The sequence below is a fragment of the Eretmochelys imbricata genome, chromosome 17 (genome assembly GCF_965152235.1).
Source record: "Eretmochelys imbricata isolate rEreImb1 chromosome 17, rEreImb1.hap1, whole genome shotgun sequence".
NCBI classification, from domain to species: domain Eukaryota; kingdom Metazoa; phylum Chordata; order Testudines; family Cheloniidae; genus Eretmochelys; species Eretmochelys imbricata.
This window is the reverse complement of record NC_135588.1, coordinates 2,862,667-2,887,951: the sequence shown is the minus strand read 5'-3', so window position 1 is coordinate 2,887,951 and position 25,285 is coordinate 2,862,667. Positions and strand designations below refer to the sequence as shown.

General features: G+C 41.4%; 1 protein-coding gene across 3 annotated transcripts in view; it reads right to left on the bottom strand.

Moving 5' to 3' along the window:
* Nucleotides 1–306: 306 nt before the first annotated feature.
* The window catches only part of GOSR1 (golgi SNAP receptor complex member 1), a 67,033-nt gene continuing 42,054 nt past the window's right edge, over nt 307–25,285 (bottom strand). For 2 of the 3 annotated variants that reach the window (XM_077836485.1, XM_077836486.1), the window contains exons 7-9: nt 22,107–22,136; nt 6,039–6,121; nt 307–4,795 (exon numbers count right to left, since the gene is read on the bottom strand). In XM_077836485.1, coding sequence (XP_077692611.1) covers nt 4,671–4,795; nt 6,039–6,121; nt 22,107–22,136 — 238 coding nt within the window. In that variant the 3' untranslated portion in view covers nt 307–4,670. The remainder of the gene's footprint in view (nt 4,796–6,038; nt 6,122–22,106; nt 22,137–25,285) is intronic. The other variant, XR_013348248.1, reaches the window with a different exon arrangement.

Sequence of the window (25,285 nt, the reverse complement as noted above, 5' to 3'; positions counted from 1 at the left end):
TAGGCAGGGTTTAAACATCAAGAAAGGAAAGGAACTATTTAGAGTGGAACAAATAGGTATAAATAGGAGGAAGGGCATCCATTTCTGCTGTATATGTAGAAACCCTTCCAGTGGGGCTATAGGAAGGGGTAAAAGTCCTATTGCTTGGGATATTTAGGACAAGATGGACAAAAACATTAGAATGTTTATTCTAGGTAACAATCCTGCATTGGTAGAGAGATGGACTGGATGACTTAAGTCTTGTCCAACTCTTAAAACTGAGGTGTAGGCAGCCTGGGACTCTTACAGGGAAACAAAAAAGCATCATCATTTAGAATTCTAATTTATTATTAAATTACATAACAAAGCTTTTCTACACAGACAGAAAATGCACATTAGGTGAGAAAAATAATTACAGGTACAATAAAATAGTTAGGGTTCAAGAAGCCATTTGAAAAGCAAACAAATTAGAAAGTGCAATTGGAAAAGAATATACATGCGGCTGGATTGATATTTTCCATGAGAAAGAATAACCTTTAGTCTTGAGAGTGTGTGACTGGAACGGCTTCCCGCCCTCTTAATGGTGGGCAGACCAACAGCATACTCATTCAAAGCTGAAAGCATCACATTGAAGGCAAACGTCCAGTCATGAGGAGAGAGAGGGAGGGCACAAAGAGCAGATGTCTCCATGGCTCAGCTTTGTCTGAAGTTGTATTCTCCTGTTCTGCACATGCTCCCTTCCCTGCAGAGTTTCATAACACCAACTCTGTCACTTTCTAGAGGAGGAAATAATTCTGAAATCTTTTGTAACAAAGCCATGTGTCGTCCTTCCCTGCCCTGAATGGTAGTTGAAAACAAAAGGGAAAAAAATCCTGTTATGCATCAAGGGTGCTTGGGAAGCAACTTTTAGTTACTTTAGTAGTTTAACTGTGTTGGCTAATTAGCTACACAGTCAAAAGCGCTAGGCCAGCCGTTACGCCCTGTGCAGCAATTCTCAGGGTTCCGGGAGGAACAAAGCCCTGACCGTTGAACTGTCAATGCATGTCTCACACCTACACACTGCCTAGAGATCTACTTTTGCCTTTTTATTTTCAACACCCAGTGAAGAACTTTATGTTCTGCACATTCCGATTTTATTGGGCCCGTCAAAGGAGGACCTTTGCACGGAGCTGAAGAAAAGCATTGCTTGGTTATCTAATGGGGCAGTGCGAATTCCTAACTGAATTCCGAACTCTATGCTCAGAAGTTCCCAAATTTGCCAGGGAGTCACTGAAAAATGAAAGTGCTGTTTTTTCCATTACACCCCTCAGCAGCAGGCAGACTCTCAGATTAACAAAAGCACCTTCCTGTCTTATTAATGAAGAGGGATCTGGTGAACATTCAATTGGTCTCAGAGACTGGCAGAGGGAATAAAATAAAACCCTTTGTGCATCCTTGCTTTGCACTCTCTAGTGAAAGATACAGAATAGTGATCAGTGGCACTGCAGGAACAGCAGTCTGGCACTGAGGCTGTCAGGCACAGCATCAACAGGCAACACTCATTTGGCATAAAAACGTCCATAAAATCTCCAGGGAAATTCACTGCTGTGCATTCGACTTACGGACAGGATTTTCAGGCAGCACTGGATGTTACCAGTATTGCTGTTCCGGTGACTGGAGTCTGAAAAATCATGCTGCAACTTTAGCCAGAAAGTGGGCCAGGAGACTGAAGAGGAAGAAATGTTCCTGTGTTTGTTTGGGGCTGGGTAGAAGAGCTTTTTCTGGAATCTGAGGAGAGCCGATGGCTTACCAGACAGCTTTACAATGGGTGGCTGGTCACTGACAAACAGCACGTGGAAAGAAGTAACAATAGAGGCCCCGCAGGACAACAACGCGTTTCCCCTCTGAGGCGCAATAGAGACTGAGGAGCGTCTTGAAAGTGATCTAAGCTTGTTTTTGTGCTTTGGCCACAACTTCTCCCTACAGCTCCTGCTGGTGGATAAACAGCAGGATAAGCACACCTCCAGTGCCACTGATGGGCCCCACCTCCAAGGCAGGCACCTCTAACTGGCCTTGAGAACCAGAAAGGCGGAGAAGTGCTGGACGCAATGAAAAAAATATGGAAATACATTTTGCAATAGGAGGCAGGTGAACAAGCTGCAAAGAGAGGAGCTGTGGGTCAGAGACTGGGATTAAATCTTGAACCAGCCCACTGTTTTCTGTTTCCTCTCCCTTATTTTAAGGTCCACTGCCCTAATTATAGAGCCATGGTAGAAGAGAGACTCATGGCATTTAGCAAGTCTCCCCCCAGGGCAGCCATTCTATCCATTTTAGAGAGATGCTGGATGCCTGCTTGTGTCAGGTACATGACTGACAGTAGTTCACGAAAGGGCAATTCTGCTAGGATAATTAAATATATTTGATACAAAACCCTCTCAACACCAGCACCAAATCAAAGTCACTGAGCAGCTGCCAACCACTGAAATGCCACCTCCAATATTAACGTCTCATTTTCAAAGGGAATCATCGTATTTCTACTCCTTTATGCCCTATAACGTATCGGCTTCTCCCCACTCATAACAAATTGATTGATATTTGCTACAATCTGCACATTTTCCATAGCTTTTTTTAAACACACAGTAAGATTAAATAATGCACCAGATCAATTAAACCTATTAAAAAGACTGGTCATCAGATTAAATAAATGTATTTATTTACGATTTGCAGGTCGTATAATTGCCAACTACATAGCAACCAAATCCTATAAACCCTAATGGAGCATAACTGCCAATCAGGGCCCTCTGAAAAATCAAAGAAAATAAAGTATTGGGGAGAAGAGTTTTGATATACAGAGATTCATTAATAAATGTCCTTTATCCTTCAGTCTTTATCAAGAAATCTAATGAGCACTTCATTTCAAAACCAGGGATATTCCCCAATCAACCAAATGACCATCCCTTATTTAAAAAGGCAAACCTCAGTTTTACTAGCATTAATTGCAAGTGCCTTCTAATCCCCAAAATAACCCACAAAAAGAGTCTTTGTAGCCTGTTTGTCACAAAGATGTTATTCTGCACATAAGCCTTTTTCAAGTCCAAATGAACGATACAGTTTATACAACTGTGTGGTTTCTCACACACTACACAGGCACAATTCTTTACTTCCTCCAACAGGGTACTGCACATACACCATAAAATTAGTAATAAAATGAATGATAACTGTTGTGGGTGGCCTGTCTTCTTCTAGCACAGAGGAGGCCCTGGGGACAGGGGAAGGCCTCAATACCATCTCTGGCAACTATGATTAATGGGAAGACCCATTAAATTTGGGAGTGTTGTAAGACAGTTGTGCAAATAGTTAATCAAGTTCTTCAAAAAAAGGCCAGTGCCTCAGAGTTTTGTTAGTTCTGGTTATAAGACAGGCGAAGATGGCACAGAACAATTGGAAAGGGGAGAGAACCTGTAATTGTAGATTTGCTATATCAAAGACATTCCTGACGTTAGATGTTTTTTTTTTTTAACAGATACTCATCTGCAGAGTCAAACCCAAGAGGTTTTGCTAACAATCTAAAATCTCTGCTGTGTTTAGACACCGAACAATTGAAAAAAATATCTATGGATGTGTGTTTGCAGATATTAGAGAAAAACGTAATTGCATATTCAGCCACTCATTCATTTAACTCTTTACTATGAGGAGTTATGTATTTAACAATTCTGCACACAGATACATTGGCCATCAGGCATAACCGATGTATTTTCCCTTTCCAACGTACAGGTTAGACTCCATCCTACGTACAGTGTAAAAATATTAATGCTATTAGAATACCTTTCATCTAAATTAAAATAGACTTTTGAAACTATTATGTCTTTATGAAGCCTTTTGTGATATCAGCCAAAACCAAAATATTTACACCCAAAAGATTACTTTCAGGTGAAAGCGCATTTGGTCACTTTAAATGACTTAATACTACGGTAAAACTGAGAGGATACTATGCTCCCTTCTTCCAAGCAGGACTGCAAATATTTCCTGGAGTCCCCTTAAAGCCACAAAAAACCTTGTAAGTGCTCCTCAGATAGCAGTTCAGACATCTTCTGTGCAAAAAGTGAATTGAACAATCCTTATCTGTCTCAGGAATTTGTGGGAAGGAGCACAGTTTTCACAGCACAAGTTAAGTAGAAATGACTCGTAATAGCTCAATCATGAGTAAAAAACTTAGAGGTTGTATTCAGTAACCAACCAACTTGATGGCTTAAAGCTGCAATATCCTTATTATTGGGCAAAAGTATCTAGTCCTGTACTTGGCCTTCAGGGGAAACTGGCTTCCTGAAGAAATTCCACCTAAGAGAAGCTAACAATTGTTTCACTTAACAGCCAATGACAGATTTCATTACCATCATCCAGTAGGGAAGATTCTCTACTGATTCTCATAAATGTTGTATATTACTTACCTTGTAGTGAGACAGGGGATTAAAAAAAATATTTAAGCAAAATTTGACCAAAGAAAGAGAAATAGTTTTGGCAGGGGAGGAGAAATACTGCAGCTTCAGCTCAAAACCAGTGTTGTAAAGTCTGCCACCATAAACCTTAGACATCATGCTGATATTCCAGCCATCATGTGCAGGCTGTTTATCAGCTCTACTGACTTCCCCCACCCACTTCTCCTTGATGGGTTGGGAGCAGATAAGGTTATTAGAGTCTAAGGAGAATGTCCGTCAATGGAAAGCGTATAGCAACAATAAGATGGTACAGATGCCAATGACGCCACCCAGGATGAGAGAGTCCCGCCGTTTCCGTAAGTTGATCCTTTGAATCAGATTGTTCACTGCGGGAAACCGATCTTTGGGGGTCTGAGTTAAGGTCATATTACCAAGCAGCATCAAAACTGGGCAGACCCCAGATCTATACACAGACGTTAGCAGCAAAGCAAAGAGTTCAGAACTAATCACAAAACAAAGAAAACAGATGTGACAAAAAGGTCCTATGGCTAGTTAGCAAGATTACAATTTTACTTCATTAATAAAAAACAATCAGAGGAAGAGGATAACAGAAAAGATTAAAGTTGGTGTTCATGCAGAAGCCTATATGTAATCCAGCATGAAATCTGGGATAGCTGCATACAAAAGGTTGTGGAATTTATTTAGCAGAACACTAGTAATGGTAAAGGAAACAACGGATGGTGTTTGGCTACAAAAATAGCTCATATCCCACAGATGAAGACTGTTTACTGCATGACATAGAGGGAAGAACTGCCCTCCCTGTAAAATGCTGAGATTTATCTAATGTATAAAAATGAGATTTGCAACAAGTTTGCAAGCTTCAGAGCTTTGTCTTTGCACCCAAGAATCTTTTAAGGCTAATGTTTATTGAGTTGCTTTTGTTCTTGCCAGTCCCTTAAAAAACAGTCCCTTGAAATTTATGTCTCATCAAGCTACATATCTTCAGAACATATCTTCTGTCTAATCAAGAGTCTAATGCCCTTCGTTGTGCTGCTACAATGGAAAAGAAGAAATAGTAGGAAAAATGGTAAGCACGCATGACTTCACAATCCAGCACATTCTTTAGCCTGGAGCATGAAATGGGGGAGATGAAACGAACAAACTAAAAACTTAAAATCAAGAGGTCTGAGAGACACAAGGGGATCTTCAGGTCATGGAAACATTTAGCTATGCACTACAGCCATGACACATCCACATCAAACTGCAGCCATTTGTCCCTGAAAGTAAAATGCCAGGAAAACAATAAAATACAATAATACTTCTAGCAGAGTGTATGTAGTTGGAGTATGTTAGATTTTGTTGTTCTAGATCTCTAAATGAAAATTAAATGTTGGCTTATATGTAGTATTCAAAGTTGCATTTAAAAAACCCAACAGCTAAGTTTATCACTGTTAATCCGAGCAAGACATCTTACTGATGGAGTGGTACAGGCATAATGCAATCCTTGGCTCAGTAGACGTACGATGACTGTGTTATATTGCCATTGCCTGTTAAAATATGTTGAACCCCAATTTGCAGAATGTATTGTCTCGAGATCGCTTCTCCCTGAAGGCACTCGCAGCACAGCTCTTTCAGAAAGGATACTGGCCAAGGTGTTCATTTTGCTTTGTATTGACTTCAATATCCCTCTCTGCGAAGTCATATTTTCTTTTGTTGCCATGGCAATGCTGGAGGAGGAAAAAAAAGAATGGATCAAATCGCTGGTACTAAAAATAACCTGGAAGCTGAAACAACGGAAAAGCAAGGTGTGCAGAGCTCCTTCAGATGAATGGGATGTTGCTACCCTCCAGAGATCCCATTTTCTCCACTAATCTTCAACAATTAGCCTTTTACCACTTTTCCTTTTAATAAGCTATTAGTAGGCAAAAGCGTGCAACTTTGGTAACAGTGCAGATTATTAGAACAAAATAAAACAAAAAGATGAGACAACATTAGAGACAAGCCTAGAAACATTTTATGGCAGAGATCCTACAATCAGGGTTTGGTTGAACTGTGGGGATCCACATATTTGTTTCGCTCAAGATAGCACCTGAAAGCCTTGTTGGGTACACTATGGTGTTGGATATAAAAATAATTGAGTAAATGAGAGTTCAATCAATCACAATTAAAAGGATTAGTGCAATCTGAAAAAGTGAGCTTTGTAATGGAGAGATGATCAAAGTGCAGCCTGAGGTCAAATACAGCCAATGGAACTCCACAACAAGGATCACATGTAAAGCGGACATCCACAGTTTCTGTAGCGTCTATGTTCTATGAGAGTGCTGCCATCTATTCTATTTTACACAAGGTAGATGCAGTCCTCAATCTCCTGGCAAGCTGGCAATGAAGGCTCATCAGTTGGGCTAAGCTTGTCCACGCCGGTACTAATTTATCTTTTACTAGTGAGTTAGAATGGACGGTTTTCCTCGTTAGCTGGAGTAGAAAGAGAGGCCACATTGTTTTGGGGTAATCTAATTCTCAATGTATTTCCATCATGTCACCAAATTCACTTAAAACACTTGTCCTTGCCGAGAACTCTATCCATGAGCCAGCCAGCTCACATACTTCTAAATCATACCATGCGGTTTTAGCACCAGATGCAGCGGCTATGCATTATATTTTACACACATACAAGAGTAGGGTCATACTAAAATAACTTTTCATAACAAAAGTACGTGTTTTTATTTCAAATTTCATTCATTCTGGAAAAGGCAGGCACACCTCCTTCCCCCCTCAGTGATCAATAACACGGTAAATAATCAGGCAATGAAAGACGCTGACAAGGCATTTCAAAAACGTTTTTTGAAAATTTGGTTTCTGTTCTGTTTTAGGAGATCAAAGAGAAAATGAATGGGCAGCCTATTACTTACAACTGCAGCTCAAATTTTATTTAGCTGACCTGAATGGAATGGCTTTCTTAAGAGAAACATTTAAGCTCAGTTACACCTGGGGGCAGTAGAAAGATGTGAGAGCTGTGGCTTGTGGAGACCTGGTGTGTTTAATAAAGAACATGGAAGAGAAAAGAATAACATAACTAGAGCAGTACCAGTCTTCCTGGCTAGTGAATGTTTCAAGAACACACAGAGCATACACCATATATACCGATATGACTGGGTAATAGCTGAGGATGTAACCCTTACCTTTCTGTTGACTAAACCCACATGAGGAGCATAAAGGTTTAAAAATCAAATGGGTCCTGATACAGTTTGAGGTTTAGATTGTCTGAGAAGTTTTGTTTTGGAGGGGCAAAAGATTAAATACTTTACAAGCATTATAACATAAAATAGAGCAACAGGAGAACAAGTTTAATGCTGCCCTTCTCAGGGGGGGAAACCCTTAGTTAGAAAAAGAGCTCTCTCTCACTGAAGACAGGGGCAGACCCCCAACCTTTGCACAATATTTTTAACTTGCTGAGCCCCGACGTGTCTTTATACAGAACCGCAGCCCCTGCTAATTCTCTGAACACTGTTTCTAGTGACAGCAAGTATGAAGAGTCAGGAATGCATTGGAGATAAAAGCCTAACTCTCTTTCCCAGGTCCCATGGTATATGGCTAATGTTGCATTTTGTTGATATCCACAGCATTGGTCATAACTGACCCTATTTTACCAAACTTCTTTGGTTATGTCTATGCAGCACTTGGAGCCCCAGGAGTGAGCTTGTGCGCCTGGATTGAGAGTCTTAGGTTAGTGGGGCAAAGGCTAGTGCTCTGAAAAGAGCTGTGTACACCGCTCGTAGAAGTTGTGGCTTGGGCTCTGAAGCCGAGGGAGAGGGTGGGCTTCAGGGCCTGAGCTCCAGTTGGAACTGAAACTTCCACATGCTGTCCATACAGCTATTTTTAGAGCACTAGCGCAAACCCGTTGGCTTGGGCTGGGAGGCTTTGCTCACATGGACTCCAAGTTGTTGTGCAGACATAACCCTTGACACTGGAAATGTTTGGTTCTCAAGAGCAGGTTTATAATGAAAAGGAATTTATTTCATTTCAGGAAGTTGGGCTGGTCTGCACTTACAACTCCTTTTACTATAACAATACCAGAATAGTTAATACCAATCCATCATCCTGGGGTGGATGCAGCTAACCAGTATAAAAGTGCTCCTACTGGTGTGGCATATTGCTATACAGGAAGGGAAAAAGCTCTCTCTGTATATAGCACCTTTATACTGATGGAACTGCACCCATATTAAGTGTTCTACCCATAACACTATTTTGGTGAAAAACAATCACTCTTCCAACAAAATCGTTCCCCTGGGATACTTTTCAAGTGCAGACGAGGCCTTTCTTGGTCTCTTTAAATGTGACACATTTATGGGAACCTGAACTCAGAATAATTAGCAAGGGAGCAATAAAGGTCCTCTAAACAAGACAGTCACCCTGGGACAAACAGTTCTGGATCGTCCTATGGCACAATATTGCCTTGCTGCTCCTCTGTGACACTACAATCAGCAGTAGCAAAGCAGCAGGGAAGATGGACAGAATGGCTGAGTCCAACAGTTGTCTTTGGAGAACTGTAGTAAAGCATCAATACCAAAACTCACTTGAATTTCACTAGAGGAACAAACAAATCCACTGAGTCAATAGTCTCTAAAACACCTCCCTGTAGCATGACACTGCTTTTGGCTTCTTCCACTTTCTACTCTACCTTTTCCACTCCAAGAAGTCCTTTATGCTCATAACTTCACCCTCTCTACCATGTGCCACACATCTTCCCTCCCCTACTTTACAAAAAAATCTGAACTGCTATCACTGATCTCTTAGGAGACTCTTTTCCAACCCTCATGCCTCCTCTTTTCTTTTGGTTTTTTTTCATACTCAACTGGAAGCCCTTAGGGGCAATGCCTAGCCCACCTGAGAGTTTGTAAAGTATCATGCTCATCTACAGAGATATAAGAGTAGACCATTACAATTAATATTAAATAACAGTATTATTGAGAAGGTAAACAAAGTGAATCAACCCAACAGCAGTGTTTGGAGGAACATGAAAGTAAAAGGAACAACATCAATGGCTTCCAATATCACTGTGGAGTTATGGTATCATCTTGTGTCTTTATGGATGGTGTTTGCCTCTCTACCCCAAAGCTCTTTACAGTTAATTCTTCTAAATAATATGTATTGACAGAGCAGATCAATAAATTATTTCACTTTAGAGTTCCATTAGCACTAGGATCAAGTTGAAAGCTTACTGGTCAATTGGGAGCTGATCAATCATCGATATGTATAAACAGTTTAGTGACAAGAAGTGTATTAAAACTCATATTTCCAAATGACAACTCCATAAAAGCAGACTAACATTCAATATCCACTCTGAAGTTTAAAAAATTCTTTAAGAGAATTAAAAGTCATCAGGCTAGAACTAACAAAAGCCTTAAAGCAATTCCTGTCTCCAGTGGACTACTTTGCTTTTATCAATCATCTTCAGCATCCTTTTTTATATATTCATGTCAGATCAGCATAAAACAAAAATTGCTGGCTACTTGGAGAAGCAATAGGGATTTCCAGCCATCTCACTTATGATCTCATCAGATCTTATAAGCTAAGCAAGGCCAGGATGGCTTCAGCACTTGGATGGAAGACAAAGACAAAGCAAGTTGCTATTGCACGTTAGCAAAGCAAGTTCTTAATTTTATATTTCTAAATCTTGTTCCCATCACAGATTGTCAAAGTAGGGAGAGTTCTCTGTTAGACCTCTCAAAACAGGCCATCAGTTTAAATTCCTGAATTTCCTAACCAGAAAGAGCTCCAAGAACGTTACCATCATGTTGTCTGCCAACCAAGAGTTCTATGTGGCATTAAATGCTCAGGTCCAAATTGTCTGATGGCATAATTCCATTGTAGTCAATGGAGTTGCACCAGGAAATAATTTAGCCTTTCAATAAGTATATGCAGCCCATTTTTGGTTTTCCAGTTTTAGCTAGATGGGGGGGCTATACTGTTAATAATTTACAGTTAAATATTAAGTGCTTTGTCTTAGCATAGTGATAGAAGGCAATACCTTGATGGAGGAACCATCTTTTAAGGGAGATGTAAAACCAAGGTTCTGACAACCATTAAACATCCCAAAGTCATTGTATATAAAAGTGAAGTGTTAACCCCAACATCCTGCTCAAATTGAAATTGGGGTAACGACATTCTGCCTACCAGAAGTTCCAATTGGCTGTGACACTCTTGGCTTCCTGTCTTAAAATGTTCTATAGTGTTGGTGTGCACTATTAAAACCTACCCTATGTCACCCCCAGAGGTGGTTGACACGATTCCTGTAGTTTGAAAAGTGCTTTGAAATGATAGGAGCTATATAAATGCAAAAAGAAAAGGAGTACTTGTGGCACCTTAGAGACTAACCAGCTCAAATAAACTGGTTAGTCTCTAAGGTGCCACAAGTCCTCCTTTTCTTTTTGCAAATACAGACTAACACGGCTGTTACTCTGAAATCTGTCATATAAATGCAAGGTACTCTGAGGCAAAGGGGAGAAAATTAATGCTATCAGTCCAAAAAGTGGTCATCAACAATCTGACAAATGCTTGTTTTTGAAGGGCTTGTCTGACTCAGTTAACTAATGTCCTTCACGTCTACAGGAAGAGCAGAGGGAGGTCACATACAGAAAACTCATCAAGGAGTCTCTCTTTGTGAATAACAGAAAACACACCACACGGCAAATCTGTTTGTTTCATGGGTACCTGAACTAACTTAGCCCAGTGAAAGAGAATGATTCATCTTTACAGAGGAGATCCCTTTCACGTCTAAGGGTATGTCTACACTACGAAATTAGGTTGAATTTATAGAAGTCTTTTTTTAGAAATCGGTTTTATATATTCGAGTGTGTGTGTCCCCACAGAAAATGCTCTAAGTGCATTAAGTGCATTAACTCGGCGGAGTGCTTCCACAGTACCGAGGCTAGAGTAGACTTCCGGAGCGTTGCACTGTGGGTAGCTATCCCACAGTTCCCGCAGTCTCCGCTGCCCATTGGAATTCTGGGTTGAGATCCCAATGCCTGATGGGGCTAAAACATTGTCGCGGGTGGTTCTGGGTACATATCGTCAGGCCCCCGTTCCCTCCCTTCCTCCGTGAAAGCAAGGGCAGACAATCGTTTCACGCCTTTTTTCCTGAGTTACCTGTGCAGATGCCATACCACGCAAGCATGGAGCCCGCTCAGCTCACTGTCACCGTATGTCTCCTGGGTGCTGGCAGACGCTGTACTGCATTGCTACACAGCAGCAGCAACCCATTGCCTTGTGGCAGCAGACGGTGCAATAGGACTGGTAGCCGTCATCATCATGTCCGAGGTGCTCCTGGTCGCCTGTGTGAGGTCGATCAGGAGCGCCTGGGCAGACATGGGCGCAGGGACTAAATTTGGAGTGACTTGATCAAGTCATTCTCTTTAGTCCTGCAGTCAGTCCTATTGAACCATCTTATGGTGAGCAGGCAGGTGATACAGATTGCTAGCAGTCCTATTGCATCATCTTCTGCCGGGCAGGCAAGAGATGAGGATGGCATGCAGTCCTTCTGCACCGTCTGCTGCCAGCCAAAGATGTAAAAGATAGATGGAGTGTATCAAAACAAGAAATAGACCAGATTTGTTTTGTACTCATTTGCAAACTCCCCCCCCCACTCCGGGACTCATTCCTCTAGGTCACACTGCGGTCACTCACAGAGAAGGTACAGCGAGGTAAATCTAGCCATGTATCAATCAGAGGCCAGACTAACCTCCTTGTTCCAATAAGAACAATAACTTAGGTGCACCATTTCTTATTGGAACCCTCCGTGAAGTCCTGCCTGAAATACTCCTTGACGTAAAGCCACCTCCTTTTAGCTCCCTGTAAGCCAACCCTGTAAGCCGTGTCGTCAGTCGCCCCTCCCTGCGTCAGAGCAACGGCAAACAATCGTGCATCTGAGTTGAGAGTGCTGTCCAGAGCAGTCACAATGGAGCACTCTGGGATAGCTCCCGGAGGCCAATACCGTCGAATTGTGTCCACAGTACCCCAAATTTGACCCGTCAAGGCCGATTTAAGCGCTAATCCACTTGTCAGGGGTGGAGTAAGGAAATCGATTTTAAGAGCCCTTTAAGTCGAAATAAAGGGCTTCATCGTGTGGACAGGTGCAGGTTTACACTGATCTAACGCTGCTAAATTCGACCTAAAGTCCTAGTGTAGACCAGGGCTGAAATTAACATGCAAGGGAAAGAGAAACAAGCTACAGCAATCTGTCTTTATCTCAATACTACATAAGAATGTAGTGAAAGGATGTTCAACAAAAGGTATTAACAGAAATTCTCAACAGGCCATCAATAGCTGAGTACAGAAAAGAAGCAGCAAGCTATCATCCAATGCTAAAAAAAGTCTGTAAATAAAAATCAGATGCCTGTCAGGCAGTATTATATGTCAAATCACATATCATTTGTAAGATCATTTATATACATTTGTAACTAAGTACAAACGTTTTTCCTCCCTAGTGTTTTGAGCTCATAATACCAACAGAAGATCCAGAAAAATAATTAGCTACTGAGGAAAGCTTCCAGGAATTTTGGATTACTGGGCGGTGTATAACTCGATAACTGTAGGTCGGATTTCACTACTGCACACAGGAAACTTTGTCTAAGAATTTCAGTTTCAGATCTATGCACTGGTTTCATAGTTAATTGTTCAGACAGAATCCTCATGCAGCAGCAAATCCCCTTTTTGCATTAAATCCCCTTTTTGCATTATTTTCTTACAACACTTCTAATGATTCATTAAAGCAGCCTTCAAGGTACTGAAGAAGAGATGGGAGATGACTGCCAGGAGATAGAGTGCTGCTGAGCTATCTACAAGGTGCCCTGGGGAAATAATTATGAGACTTTATTATGGAATGGAGGATTTCATGTTTTAACATCCGATCAGAGAAGCAGCCTACTTTATAAGTGAGGGAATCAAAAGCAAGTAGACTTTAAAGTTTACAGATTAGGAACTTAGAACTTTCACAAAATATGGGGCATCTCGACAACTTCTACTGAAATATTCTCAGAAAAGGAAATGTTGGGTGACCCAAATTTTAAAATTGCAGAAAAAAAGGTGCATAACCAAATATTCCTGAATAGTTCAATGGGACCCAGCTACCTGGAGAAGGTGGGGATGGGAAAATAAGAAGTTAGCTACAAAGCATTTGTTTATCCTTCATGCATAATTTCTTCCGGCAACTCGCAGAAGTTACTAGATTGCAGGCCCTGGTTCTCATGGGAGACTTCCATCACCCCGATATCTGCTGGGAGAGCAATACAGCGGTGCACAGGCAATCCAGGAAGTTTTTGGAAAATGTAGGGGACAATTTCCTGGTGCAAGTGCTGGAGGAACCAACTAGGGGCAGAGCTCTTCTTGACCTGCTGCTCACAAACCGGGAAGAATTAGTAGGGCAAGCAAAAGTGGATGGGAACCTGGGAGGCAGTGACCATGAAATGGTCGAGTTCAGGATCCTAACACAAGGAAGAAAGGAGAGCAGCAGAATACAGACCCTGGACTTCAGAAAAGCAGACTGACTCCCTCAGGGAACTGATAGGCAAGATCCCCTGGGAGAATAACATGAGGGGGAAAGGAGTCCAGGAGAGCTGGCTGTATTTTAAAGAATCCTTATTGAGGTTACAGGGACAAACCATCCGATGTGTAGAAAGAATAGTAAATATGGCAGGCGACCAGCTTGGCTTAACAGTGAAATCCTTGCTGCTCTTAAATACAAAAAAGAAGCTTACGAGAAGTGGAAGATTGGACAAATGACCAGGGATGAGTATAAAAATATTGCTCGGGCTTGCAGGAGTGAAATCAGGAAGGCCAAATCACACCTGGAGCTGCAGCTAGCAAGAGATGTTAAGAGTAACAAGAAGGGTTTCTTCAGGTATGTTAGCAACAAGAAGAAAGTCAAGGAAAGCGTGGGCCCCTTACTGAATGGGGGAGGCAACCTAGTGACAGAGGATGTGGAAAAAGCTAATGTACTCAATGCTTTTTTTGCCTCTGTCTTCACGAACAAGGTCAGCTTCCAGACTACTGCACTGGGCAGCACAGCATGGGGAGAAGGTGACCAGCCCTCTGTGGAGAAAGAAGTGGTTCGGGACTATTTAGAAAAGCTGGATGAGCACAAGTCCATGGGGCCGGATGCGTTGCATCCGAGAGTGCTAAAGCAGTTGGCGAATGTGATTGCAGAGCCATTGGCCATTATCTTTGAAAACTCATGGCGATCGGGGGAGGTCCCGGATGACTGGAAAAAGGCTAATGTAGTGCCCATCTTTAAAAAAGGGAAGGAGGAGGATCCTGGAAACTACAGGCCAGTCAGCCTCACCTCAGTCCCTGGAAAAATCATGGAGCAGGTCCTCAAGGAATCAATTCTGAAGCACTTAGAGGAGAGGAAAGTGATCAGGAACAGTCAGCATGGATTCACCAAGGGCAAGTCATGCCAGACTAATCTAATTGCCTTCTATAACGAGATAATTGGCTCTGGGGATGAAGGGAAAGCAGTGGACGTGTTGTTCCTTGACTTTAGCAAAGCTTTTGACATGGTCTCCCACAGTATTCTTGCCAGCAAGTTAAAGAAGTATGGGCTGGATGAATGGACTATAAGGTGGACAGAAAGCTGGCTAGATTGTCAAGCTCAATGGGTTGCGATCAATGGCTCCATGTCTAGTTGGCAGCCAGTATCAAGTGGAGTGCCCCAGGGGTTGGTCCTGGGGCCGGTTTTGTTCAATATCTTCATAAATGATCTGGAGGATGGTGTGGATTGCACTCTCAGCAAGTTTGCAGATGACACTAAACTGGGAGGAGTGGTAGATACGCTGGAGGGTAGGGATAGGCAACGGGAAAGGGATAGGATACAGAGGGACCTAAACAAATTGGAGGATTGGGCCAAAAGAAATCTGATGAGGTTCAACAAGGACAAGTGCAGAGTCCTGCACTTAGGACGGAAGAATCCAATGCACCGCTACAGACTAGGGACCGAATGGCTAGGCAGCAGTTCTGCAGAAAAGGACCTAGGGGTGACAGTGGACGAGAAGTTGGATATGAGTCAACAGTGTGCCCTTGTTGCCAAGAAGGCCAATGGCATTTTGGGATGTATAAGTAGGGGCATTGCCAGCAGATCAAGGGACGTGATCGTTCCCCTCTATTCGACACTGGTGAGGCCTCATCTGGAGTACTGTGTCCGTTTTGGGCCCCACACTACAAGAAGGATGTGGAAAAATTGGAAAGAGTCCAGCGGAGGGCAACAAAAATGATTAGGGGACTGGAACACATGACTTATGAGGAGAGGCTGAGGGAACTGGGGATGTTTAGTCTGTGGAAGAGAAGAATGAGGGGGGGATTTGATAGCTGCTTTCAACTACCTGAAAGGGGGTTCCAAAGAGGATGGATCTAGACTGTTCTCAGTGGTAGCAGATGACAGAACAAGGAGTAATGGTCTCAAGTTGCAGTGGGGGAGATTTAGGTTGGATATTAGGAAAAACTTTTTCACTATGAGGGTGGTGAAACACTGGAATGCGTTACCTAGGGAGGTGGTGGAATCTCCTTCCTTAGAAGTTTTTAAGGTCAGGCTTGACAAAGCCCTAGCTGGGATGATTTAATTGGGGATCGGTCCTGCTTTGAGCAGGGGGTTGGACTAGATGACCTCCTGAGGTCCCTTCCAACCCTGATATTTTATGATTCTATGAATGTGTCAAATGTGAGTTAATTTAACGAAGCTCTTATTCTTTGTAAAACAAAATATTCTTGGATGTGAGTGCAAAGAATTATTAAAATGAAACAAGGTAACCCTTTGGGGACCTAGCTTCTCAACCATGAGATCACAGGCTCTTAAAGCACATTGCCTGGCTGGGGAGGTCAATTTTAAGGGGCGGTGGGGGGATGGGGGAATGCTCAATGTAGGTTGTCAGCAAGCCTTGTTAATGAAATGTCACCAATTGGTGATTTGGCTTTCATTCAGAACAGCCAGTGTTGGATTATCTTCAAACTGCAACAAGTAACGAATCATGCATACATTATACTCAAACATGCAAACAAAATGTTAAGATGTATTAAGAATATAATGCAAAAGTTATACTGAAATCACATTATGTCTTTATATACATTGATGGTGTACCCCCACCTGGAGTGGTGAGTTCTGTTCTGGTCATCCTGGCTCATAAAAGATATAGCAGAAATAAAAGGTTATGTTCTTTTGTTAAAAATCAATTAAAAGTGTGTCCTTTAAGAAATTAAGCATCTGTGTCATACTGAGAGTACCTACCTCTGCCTTAACATAAGGAGGAAACAGCTAGTAAATTTCTTTTAGAATACGCTAGTTATCTGAGTTCTGGGAAAACCAAGATCCAATATCCCTGGTCTCTGCTGGAAGCCCTGCCACTCAGCCTTCTCTTCTGAAATAGAATATATTTAACTGCATAGTGGCAGATGAATTTTATGGTTTTGAAAGTTAGTTTCTGCTTCTTTACCTCTCCTTGGTTTCTTTTACATGCTTTAGTGTCTAAATATGAATAATCCATGACAGCATGATAATCTGATGTGTCAAGTGTAGGGCTCCAAGCCAAGTGTTAATGTTAAATACATTGAAGATTCACTTCTAAGAAGCCCATAAATGTTATTCTACTTCAACAAAAATGGACTCACACACACATATATAGGTATTGTAAAGGGTTCTGAGGTGGAAAACTGTTTTCAAACCTAGATTCTTAAAAGCACTCAGAAATTTTCTTCTTGCTACATAGCCCAGCAAAGCTATGTTACCAGGAAAGGGTTTGGCAGAACCAATCTTAAAGACTGTTTCAAAACAGATGGAATCTTAGTTTGACAGCCCCAGTACTGATGGGATGCACTGTAATCAGCAGCCTAAGAGCCAGTACATGCATGCATACACACAGAGAAAACTACAAGGCCCCTACCCTCTTCCCCCTCCTCACTGGGAGTAACAGTGAAGTCCCCACTTCAGGAGGGAACAAAGTGGCTGGGAACATTCCTTCAGACACTTGCCAGGTTTGAAAACTCATACAACCAGAGCAGAACAGTGTTTTCCCAAGGGCATTAAGGGGCACTGTGTTTTTGGCAGAGACTCTAAACCAAGGTCCTCTCCACCAAGTCATTAAGAACCCTTACAACTTTTCATAAGTGGAGGGTGTGATCTTCTGTTATTAAAATATGACTATGTATATCACCATACAATTGCAACAAATCTTGTACAAAGTATGTCATGTAAGGGATTAATGGAAAAATTATGACTTGCTGAATATGACTGTCCTATTTGTATGCATGTATCATCTTTGTATCTGAAGTTATGAATATTGACTGTGTACCAATATTTCAAACTCTGTTTGCTCCTGTGGTAACACCCACAAGGTAGGTTTCAGAGTAGTTAGTTTACATCCAGTCAGGCCAGCACATTGTGAAAGGTCTATTCAAGTTGATGGCCCATTAAAGAACACTTAGCTCGTACAACAGACGATGGAAGAAGCTTATCCCTGCTCAATGGACTTTTCTGAGGATGCTTCAGCCAGAATATGGGTAATGGCTGCTCCTGAGTCACTGAAGCATTCAAGGTCACGTGACTAGCTCATGTGACTCTGGACTCCATTTTGTAACTGGACTTTTCCACTAACTAAAACTGAGAGTTTTCCCTCCACATGGGAGAAAGTACAGGCACTGGAAGCATCTCCATTTTGCCTCTTTCTTGCTCTGATCTCTGGACTATGGACTTACACTAAGAGGAGCATTACAATCAAAGGACTGAGGACCTTCCAATCTTTTGGATGTTACCAGAGACATTATAAGCTAGCAGTTTATTCCATCGCTGCTACAAACCTATACAAGAACTTTGCAATGAGCATATGTATTTGATTTCTTTGACCATTTTAACTCTTTCCTCTTTTATCTTATAAATAAACAGTTAGATAAGCTATTACCAGCAGGACAGTGAGGCGGGAGGGGGTATTGTTTCATGGTCTCTGTGTGTATATAATGTCTTCTGTAGTTTCCACGGTATGCATCCAATGAAGTGAGCTGTAGCTCATGAAAGCTCATGCTCAAATAAATTGGTTAGTCTCTAAGGTGCCACAAGTACTCCTTTTCTTTTTGCAAAGACAGACTAACACGGCTGTTACTCTGAAACCAGTTAGATATTAGATACTAAAAGACCGTCAGCAGAATGATTATTGGATAAGACCTGAGTTATATATTGACCTGGGTATATGGCTCATCCTTTGGAATCAGAAGGACCCTTTGGTTGATGAAATTTTGCCAACAATTTTCCGTTGTGCCTCTTATTACTGAAGCTAAAACTCAAATAATATCTTCCTCTGTTGCCATCCATCATCTTCTACAATGAAGTCAAAGTTTAATGTAAGTGGAGTATTGCCAACGCCAAAAGTCCAAAAACGTCATCCAAAAATACGATATTGGCCCCAAAATCATGAAATTTTTATAAATAGATGAAGTCATGTTTTTTGGTCTGTCTTCTGATTTTTGACTTCTCCTGCTGTGGAATGCTGGGCGTCATGATTCTTGGCTCTGAGAACAGATTGTCATCTAGTGGTTACGGACACCTTAGCCAACGTAACAATGCCCCTGTTTGGGTCACCTATTGCCAGTGAACCTGGCACCTACGGATGAGAAAGCATGATTCTCTATCACTTGAGCTAAAGAACCATATCTCCTAGCATGGAAGCAGTACCAGGTCATAAACCTTTGAATGTGACAGAGCTGCTAGAGGGTGACAGGGCCACACGCAATTAGCGCAGATTACAGAAAAATCTACTATATCATGTTCCTTTGGAAAGACTGCAAGGCAAAGTGGATGAGCCTTGGCCCTGTTATATCAGAGAAAGTTTAGAGCCAAGGGATGGGCTGTTTGGGGAGAGGGCTGGTGGGGGTGGGTGGGTGACGACATAGGACGGGACATTTTCCTTCCCTCTCTCCCATCGAATAAGTCACTCTATTCCTAGACAGAAGGCAATTTCTCCCTAAAGTAAACAAAGTGTATTGACAATCACCACCAGAACTGAGGGACTTTTTGCAAAATCCTAAGAGAAATACTAAATTAAAGGTATCTATGGAACTTTCTACTAATCACTGGTCGGACAGAGCTTACAGTCGGATGTATGCTTCAAACAATACTCTACAAAACAATGCTTCAAAAAGTATGTATGGTAAATGAAAAATACAGTCACTAGTAAGCCCTTGATTCCCATTTTGAGAAAATGACAAAGTTTGAAAGTGGAGAAGAAAATCCGAGAACACTAAATACATGTTTAAATATAGACAGATATTTATGTTTAAATCTGCCCACGGCAAGTGAACACTGTCCCCCAAAAGAACTGCCGTGCAAGGCATCACATCCCACACATCCCTGAGCAGAAATATGCTGCTTTAGAACCTTGTGTCATGTAAGAGCTTTTAACAATTTTTGTAAAAATGGATGGAGAGTTTCTGAAATGTCCAGACTGCCTTGGGGAAGCTGTGCCTCCATTAGTCACGGAACAGGTCCAGCACACGCACCAGCACAGCAGAGACCATGACCCCCTCCCCTGCTCATTCCTGTGGAGGGAGCATACAGAGGAGTTTGCTCTCTGGGCTTATTCACTCCTTAACTTCTCTATTGGGACTGCCAACCAGGGGGACAGTTAGTGCTAGCTGTGTTGGTGGGTTTGGCAATGTGGCCACCTGCCCACTGGTAACAGGCCTGAGATCATCAACAAAGGCCCCCCACAATCACAAAAGGCACTTTCCAATGTTTCTCTGTAAAGTTAGTAACAAACCTTTTAAAAAATTATTAATGATTTTGCAGCCTTCTGAGTTACATCCAAACAATGAAGTACAACAGATGCAACTCTTAAAGACAGAGAGGCATTAGTAGCCAGATAAGCTAATTACATTGCAGTCACGCAAGGAATCAGCATTCAAACAGCCTCTTCTACACAAGTCCGTGTGTTTTAATTGGGCAGCAATGGACAATGCTCTAATTAAAGAGCTGGATGATTTTCTAACTGGTAAATTCCATTCAGATGCAGTGGGTGTTACCACAAATTAACATCATACCCGAATGTTTGCAATTACTCGAGAAGGAAAAGGGCAAAACAGAAAATCCATTCTGACTTTAAGCAGAGCCTGAATTCATAGAATCATAGAATATCAGGGTTGGAAGGAACCTCAGGAGGTCAGGTATTGTGGTACAATACCTGAAATGAAGCAATGCAAATTAAATTACATATCCTGGTAGCTGCTGCTTGTGGCTACCAAACAAACCAGATTTACATAACATACAACAGAGAAGCTCCTTGGCACCCGGTTGGGATGGGGAGCCAGCCCCCTCTTTAGAACTAATGAACTGTACAATGATGAGTTCAGGAACCCAGATTCCCAGAGGCAAAGTTCATCTGTTAATGCAACAAACACACTCCCACTAAGTAAAAGCAAAGAGCTCAGAACCCAACCATCCAGTCAATAGACTGTAGGCAATATCACATCACAAGTAAATCTCCCCACAGGTGCTGATACACAATCCAGAGAATAGGTGGGGGACTCAACTGCTAAAACATTAGGTCACTTTGCAGAAGATCAAGATTTCAAGAATCTCAGGCCCCTTAGCTAGCAGGTAGCAGAAATGTGGAGTTGATGCTTAGTTTTCACAGGATGGGGAGAGTGTCAGTATATAAATGCTTCTTAGCAAAAGGTGTTTTGAGCAAGGCGATGAAATGGGGGTTTAATCAGGAAAGCCAGTTTTTGAAGGTGTCCAGATATTGAGGATGTTGAATCAAGCAAGAGGTGCTCATGTAAACAAATATCCATCTTTCTACGTATCACAGTGCTGACCACTCTAATGGTTTCTGTTAGCTTGATGCACCTCACAGTACATTACTGTGTTTCAACCCATTCCCCCATTACACTAATTGTACTGAGCTAACTGTACTTTGGCTTGCTAGCCAGCCCTTAATGGACACACGTCACATCTTGCTGCACCTCTTAGTAGCAGTGTTGATCACTTATCCCGTTACAAGCATTATCTGAAATAAAATTTTCCCTTCAAAAATTCTTATGAGAGAATCTCAAACTTAGGACTTGTTTCAAGAACTCTTAATTATTTGATTGCAAAATCCCGGTGTTAGATGGCAGATTGGAAAGGGCATGTAAGAGAAAAGTAATTTATAATGCTGGAATATGATGCTTCAGAAATCTGGCATTGAAATTTCCAGTCCAATGCAAAATGGTAGATTTCAACCACACAAATAAAAATAAATAAATAAATGATCAATCACACAATAGTAATAATCACCCAGATATTTGCTTGTAAAAACCTCCTCTCTGATATGAGCTGCAATGCTAAGGTAGTGAATGTGGTTACATGTTACAAAAGCCATGTAGCACTAGTTCCTTCATTAGCATGTCTGAACACGACTACACTAAATTGTATGCCATACTTTAATAATTAATATCTATAAAAATCTTTGCATAAATGTCTAAATTGCTAAATTAAAATGGACAAAACATTTTAAATGACAGCAGTGCATTGCTCTAGAATGGGTGGATGGAATCAAACAGACCTAATTTTATTTGCAATACACTTATATGACTTAGGTTCAGTATGGATGTTGTATACATAAAATGACTGATTACTTTGAACAGCATACAGAGCTAATACTGATTCTATAAAAGATGATAATAAATTAGTAAATCCAATCCTACCTTATTGTTTCTTCTATCAGCCGATCCGAGCTGGAAGCAAAAAGAAAACTATGGTCAAAAAAAGTAAGAAGCACTAAATATTTTAGATCAATACAAGCCATGTTTTTCAGAATACAGCCCTTTACCAGTTAGCACTGGTGGCGAATTATTTGGGGGGCCATTCAAATGAAGACTTGGCCCATATAATGAAAGTCTTAGCAGAAAATACAGTAGAAAGCCTTAGCAGAAACATATTGAATATATTTGTTGGGCGAGAGCACAACCTCATCCTCTCCGCTATCTCGAATCTTGGGCAAGGCCCAAATGGACCTAATATAATAACAGGTGTCAACATGGTCAAGACATAAAAGCTGAAAGTGAATTCCCTTTGATTGAAACTACACAAACCGGTTTGGAACTATTCACTGAACAGCCTGTGCACTCCATGATGGAAAAATGGGCCATGCTATTTCTGAGACTGGCACACAGAACCAAGGAGGGCTAGAATATGGATATCCTCGAACTATGGAACTTCGAACTTGAGAGTCATGCACATGCCTCCTAGCTGAGGACTGCTACTCAGGAAGTTCCATTGCTACAATCCCTAGAAATATGAAGCCCACAGCAGAGCTCTGTGGAGACCATGTCACCTAGAAGAACATTTCATTTAAACATAAAAGCCATATGAGGTTAGCGAACAAACAAAATGCCTGGAACATTCAAATGATTTTGTTTTTTCTATAACTCAGGTTATTGTAAATACCCAGTTTCATTTCAAAGCTATATTTTATAGCAAGTTACAAAACACTGAAAACAGAAGTGTCTCGCAATAAAACAGTTAAAACTTTAACGTAGCAGTGCCATGTATCTAGGTTTTTATTCCACACTCATCTTCATCATCACAATATTTCAGTATCTGTCATCAGGTGATGCTCCCATATTTCTAAATTTAAGAATATCTAGTCAAGTATACACCTTTTTTAAAATGCACAATTAAATCAACAAACACTCAGCATCAGCTTAGGAGTGTAAAAAATAGAAGAAAAAAAAAGTCTCCTGACCAGCATGAATTAACACAAAACAAAACAAAAATTCCACCCCTCTCCCCAAATCAAGGCAGTACATTCAGATCTATGTTGTAGGACTTAAGTGCATTTCTTCTCTTTGTTCCATACATCACTGTTGAACAATTTACGTGTCTTCATCTTACGCAATGTTTATTCCACAGAACTACATGAATCCTAGAAGAGATGCTGAGAAAGGGAAGTATTTGCTACTTTAACCTGGCGTAGAAATCAATCTGAAGTTTTTATTTAAAACAACACACAGTCCTCCACAGAAAGTCGAATTTATTGCTGCCAAAGTAAAAGGGGTATGGGAAGTAAAGGAGGTACGGTTATTCTCACCTTACATTCTTTTTGCTCCCACTCACTTCCAGGACTCAGTTTTTCCTTCAGTTAGCTCAAGAAAATAAGTTTCCATGAGCCATTTGAAAGCAGAGCTGAGTTCTGCCTCCTCTTTGCAACGATCTGCCCAATTTGAAACTTTACCAGAAATCCCCACATGTACGCCCTATCACACTAGTGTGATCACACCCAAGTAGCAACTTGTGCACTGTGTGTGTATATATATATTCACTCTCCCAGAAGCAGATGCTAACACAAGATGTCCCAATTTGTCTGTGTTAAGGAGAGTGAAAACAAACAAGTTGCTATTTTCAGTGTAGTCCATGGCTTGGGTTAATATTATGAAAACATGGAGAGAGACTACAGCCAGCCAAAAATATTCAGTGTGAAAAGAAATAGAGAGGACTCAACCAAGGCAGTCAAGATTGTAAGGGTGTAGTAAAAGTGGATTGGCCCCCATCAGCCTCTAAAATAAAGTCACTCAAATCAGTGGCAAATAAATTAGAACAATCTAAAAAACCGGCTTCTTCACACGATCAGTAGTCAGTCTGGGGAGACAGCCAAATACTGTAGTTATGGAGACTATGTAAAGATAGCCAAATATCAAGTTTCAGGGCATCCACTAATCGCTGGAGGAGATAGGAAGGAAAGAAAAATTTCTCAATGGTACATAACCAATTTGAGTGTGTTCCTTTAGAACACTGATATCTCCTCTAACTCCAACAGGTGGATTGTGCAGGTGACCCAAAATGATGCTGATCTAGAGGAAATAAGAGACTAAATAACAGATGGAAAGCACAACTGTGTACATTTCTGAGTTTTTGTATATTAACAATGAAAAACACATTGCAGAGTTTGTGAAGCGCAGAGTACAAACTGGTAACTGGACACAGTGTGCATTTATGAATGTTCTTTGGAGCCAAATAGTCTCATCAGTGGTGTGACATGATCATTTGTTTGGGTGTTTGGTTAGGAGAAGAATTCCAGTCAGTGTTATGGGCACCCAGCAGGCATCTCAATGTCTGCTAATGTCTACAATTAAACAACCAGGCAATGCTGTTATACCTAATGGAAATGCCAGTTTTAGTCTTCAGGTATTTTTGTCTCAAGAATGACTGCTGCTGCATACATGAATGGCAACCTCTCCTTCTGCCCCACCCAAAAAACACCCCCAAGAAAAAAACCCAAAAGTTTTTGCAAGTGTAAAATGTATTTTTGCAGACCTCCTCTTCCGCTGTTCCCCATGCCACAAATGACTAGGGTCTGATAATTCAAGACTCATCCAAGATATAGGTAAGCTTTATACCATCCATTTTACAACTGGATATATCAAGAAACGGAGAGGTTATGTGATAATTCAAATAACTTAAAAGCCACCCATGAAGTGCTCTTTGGTGGTGTGTTCAGTGAAAGTTGCATCCGATGAAGTGAGCTGTAGCTCACGAAAGCTCATGCGCAAATAAATTGGTTAGTCTCTGAGGTGCCACAAGTACTCCTTTTCTTTTTGCGAATACAGACTAACACGGCTGTTACTCTGAAACCAGTGAAAGTGAGACTCCCATAAAGTCTGGGAGGGGCCATAAGCGGCCACATGGTGCCTTTAAAGGAAAGTTACAGCCCTATTTACAGGGGCAAGATGTCACTGTCAGCCTCTGAAGTCTAGCATCAAAGTGTGGGGGAGTCCAGGTCCTGCACCCCTCTTCCTGGGATTCACTGTGACTCTCAGTCAGCAAAACAGAAGGTTTATTGGACAATAGGAACACAGTCTAAAACAGAGCTTGTGGGTACAACCAG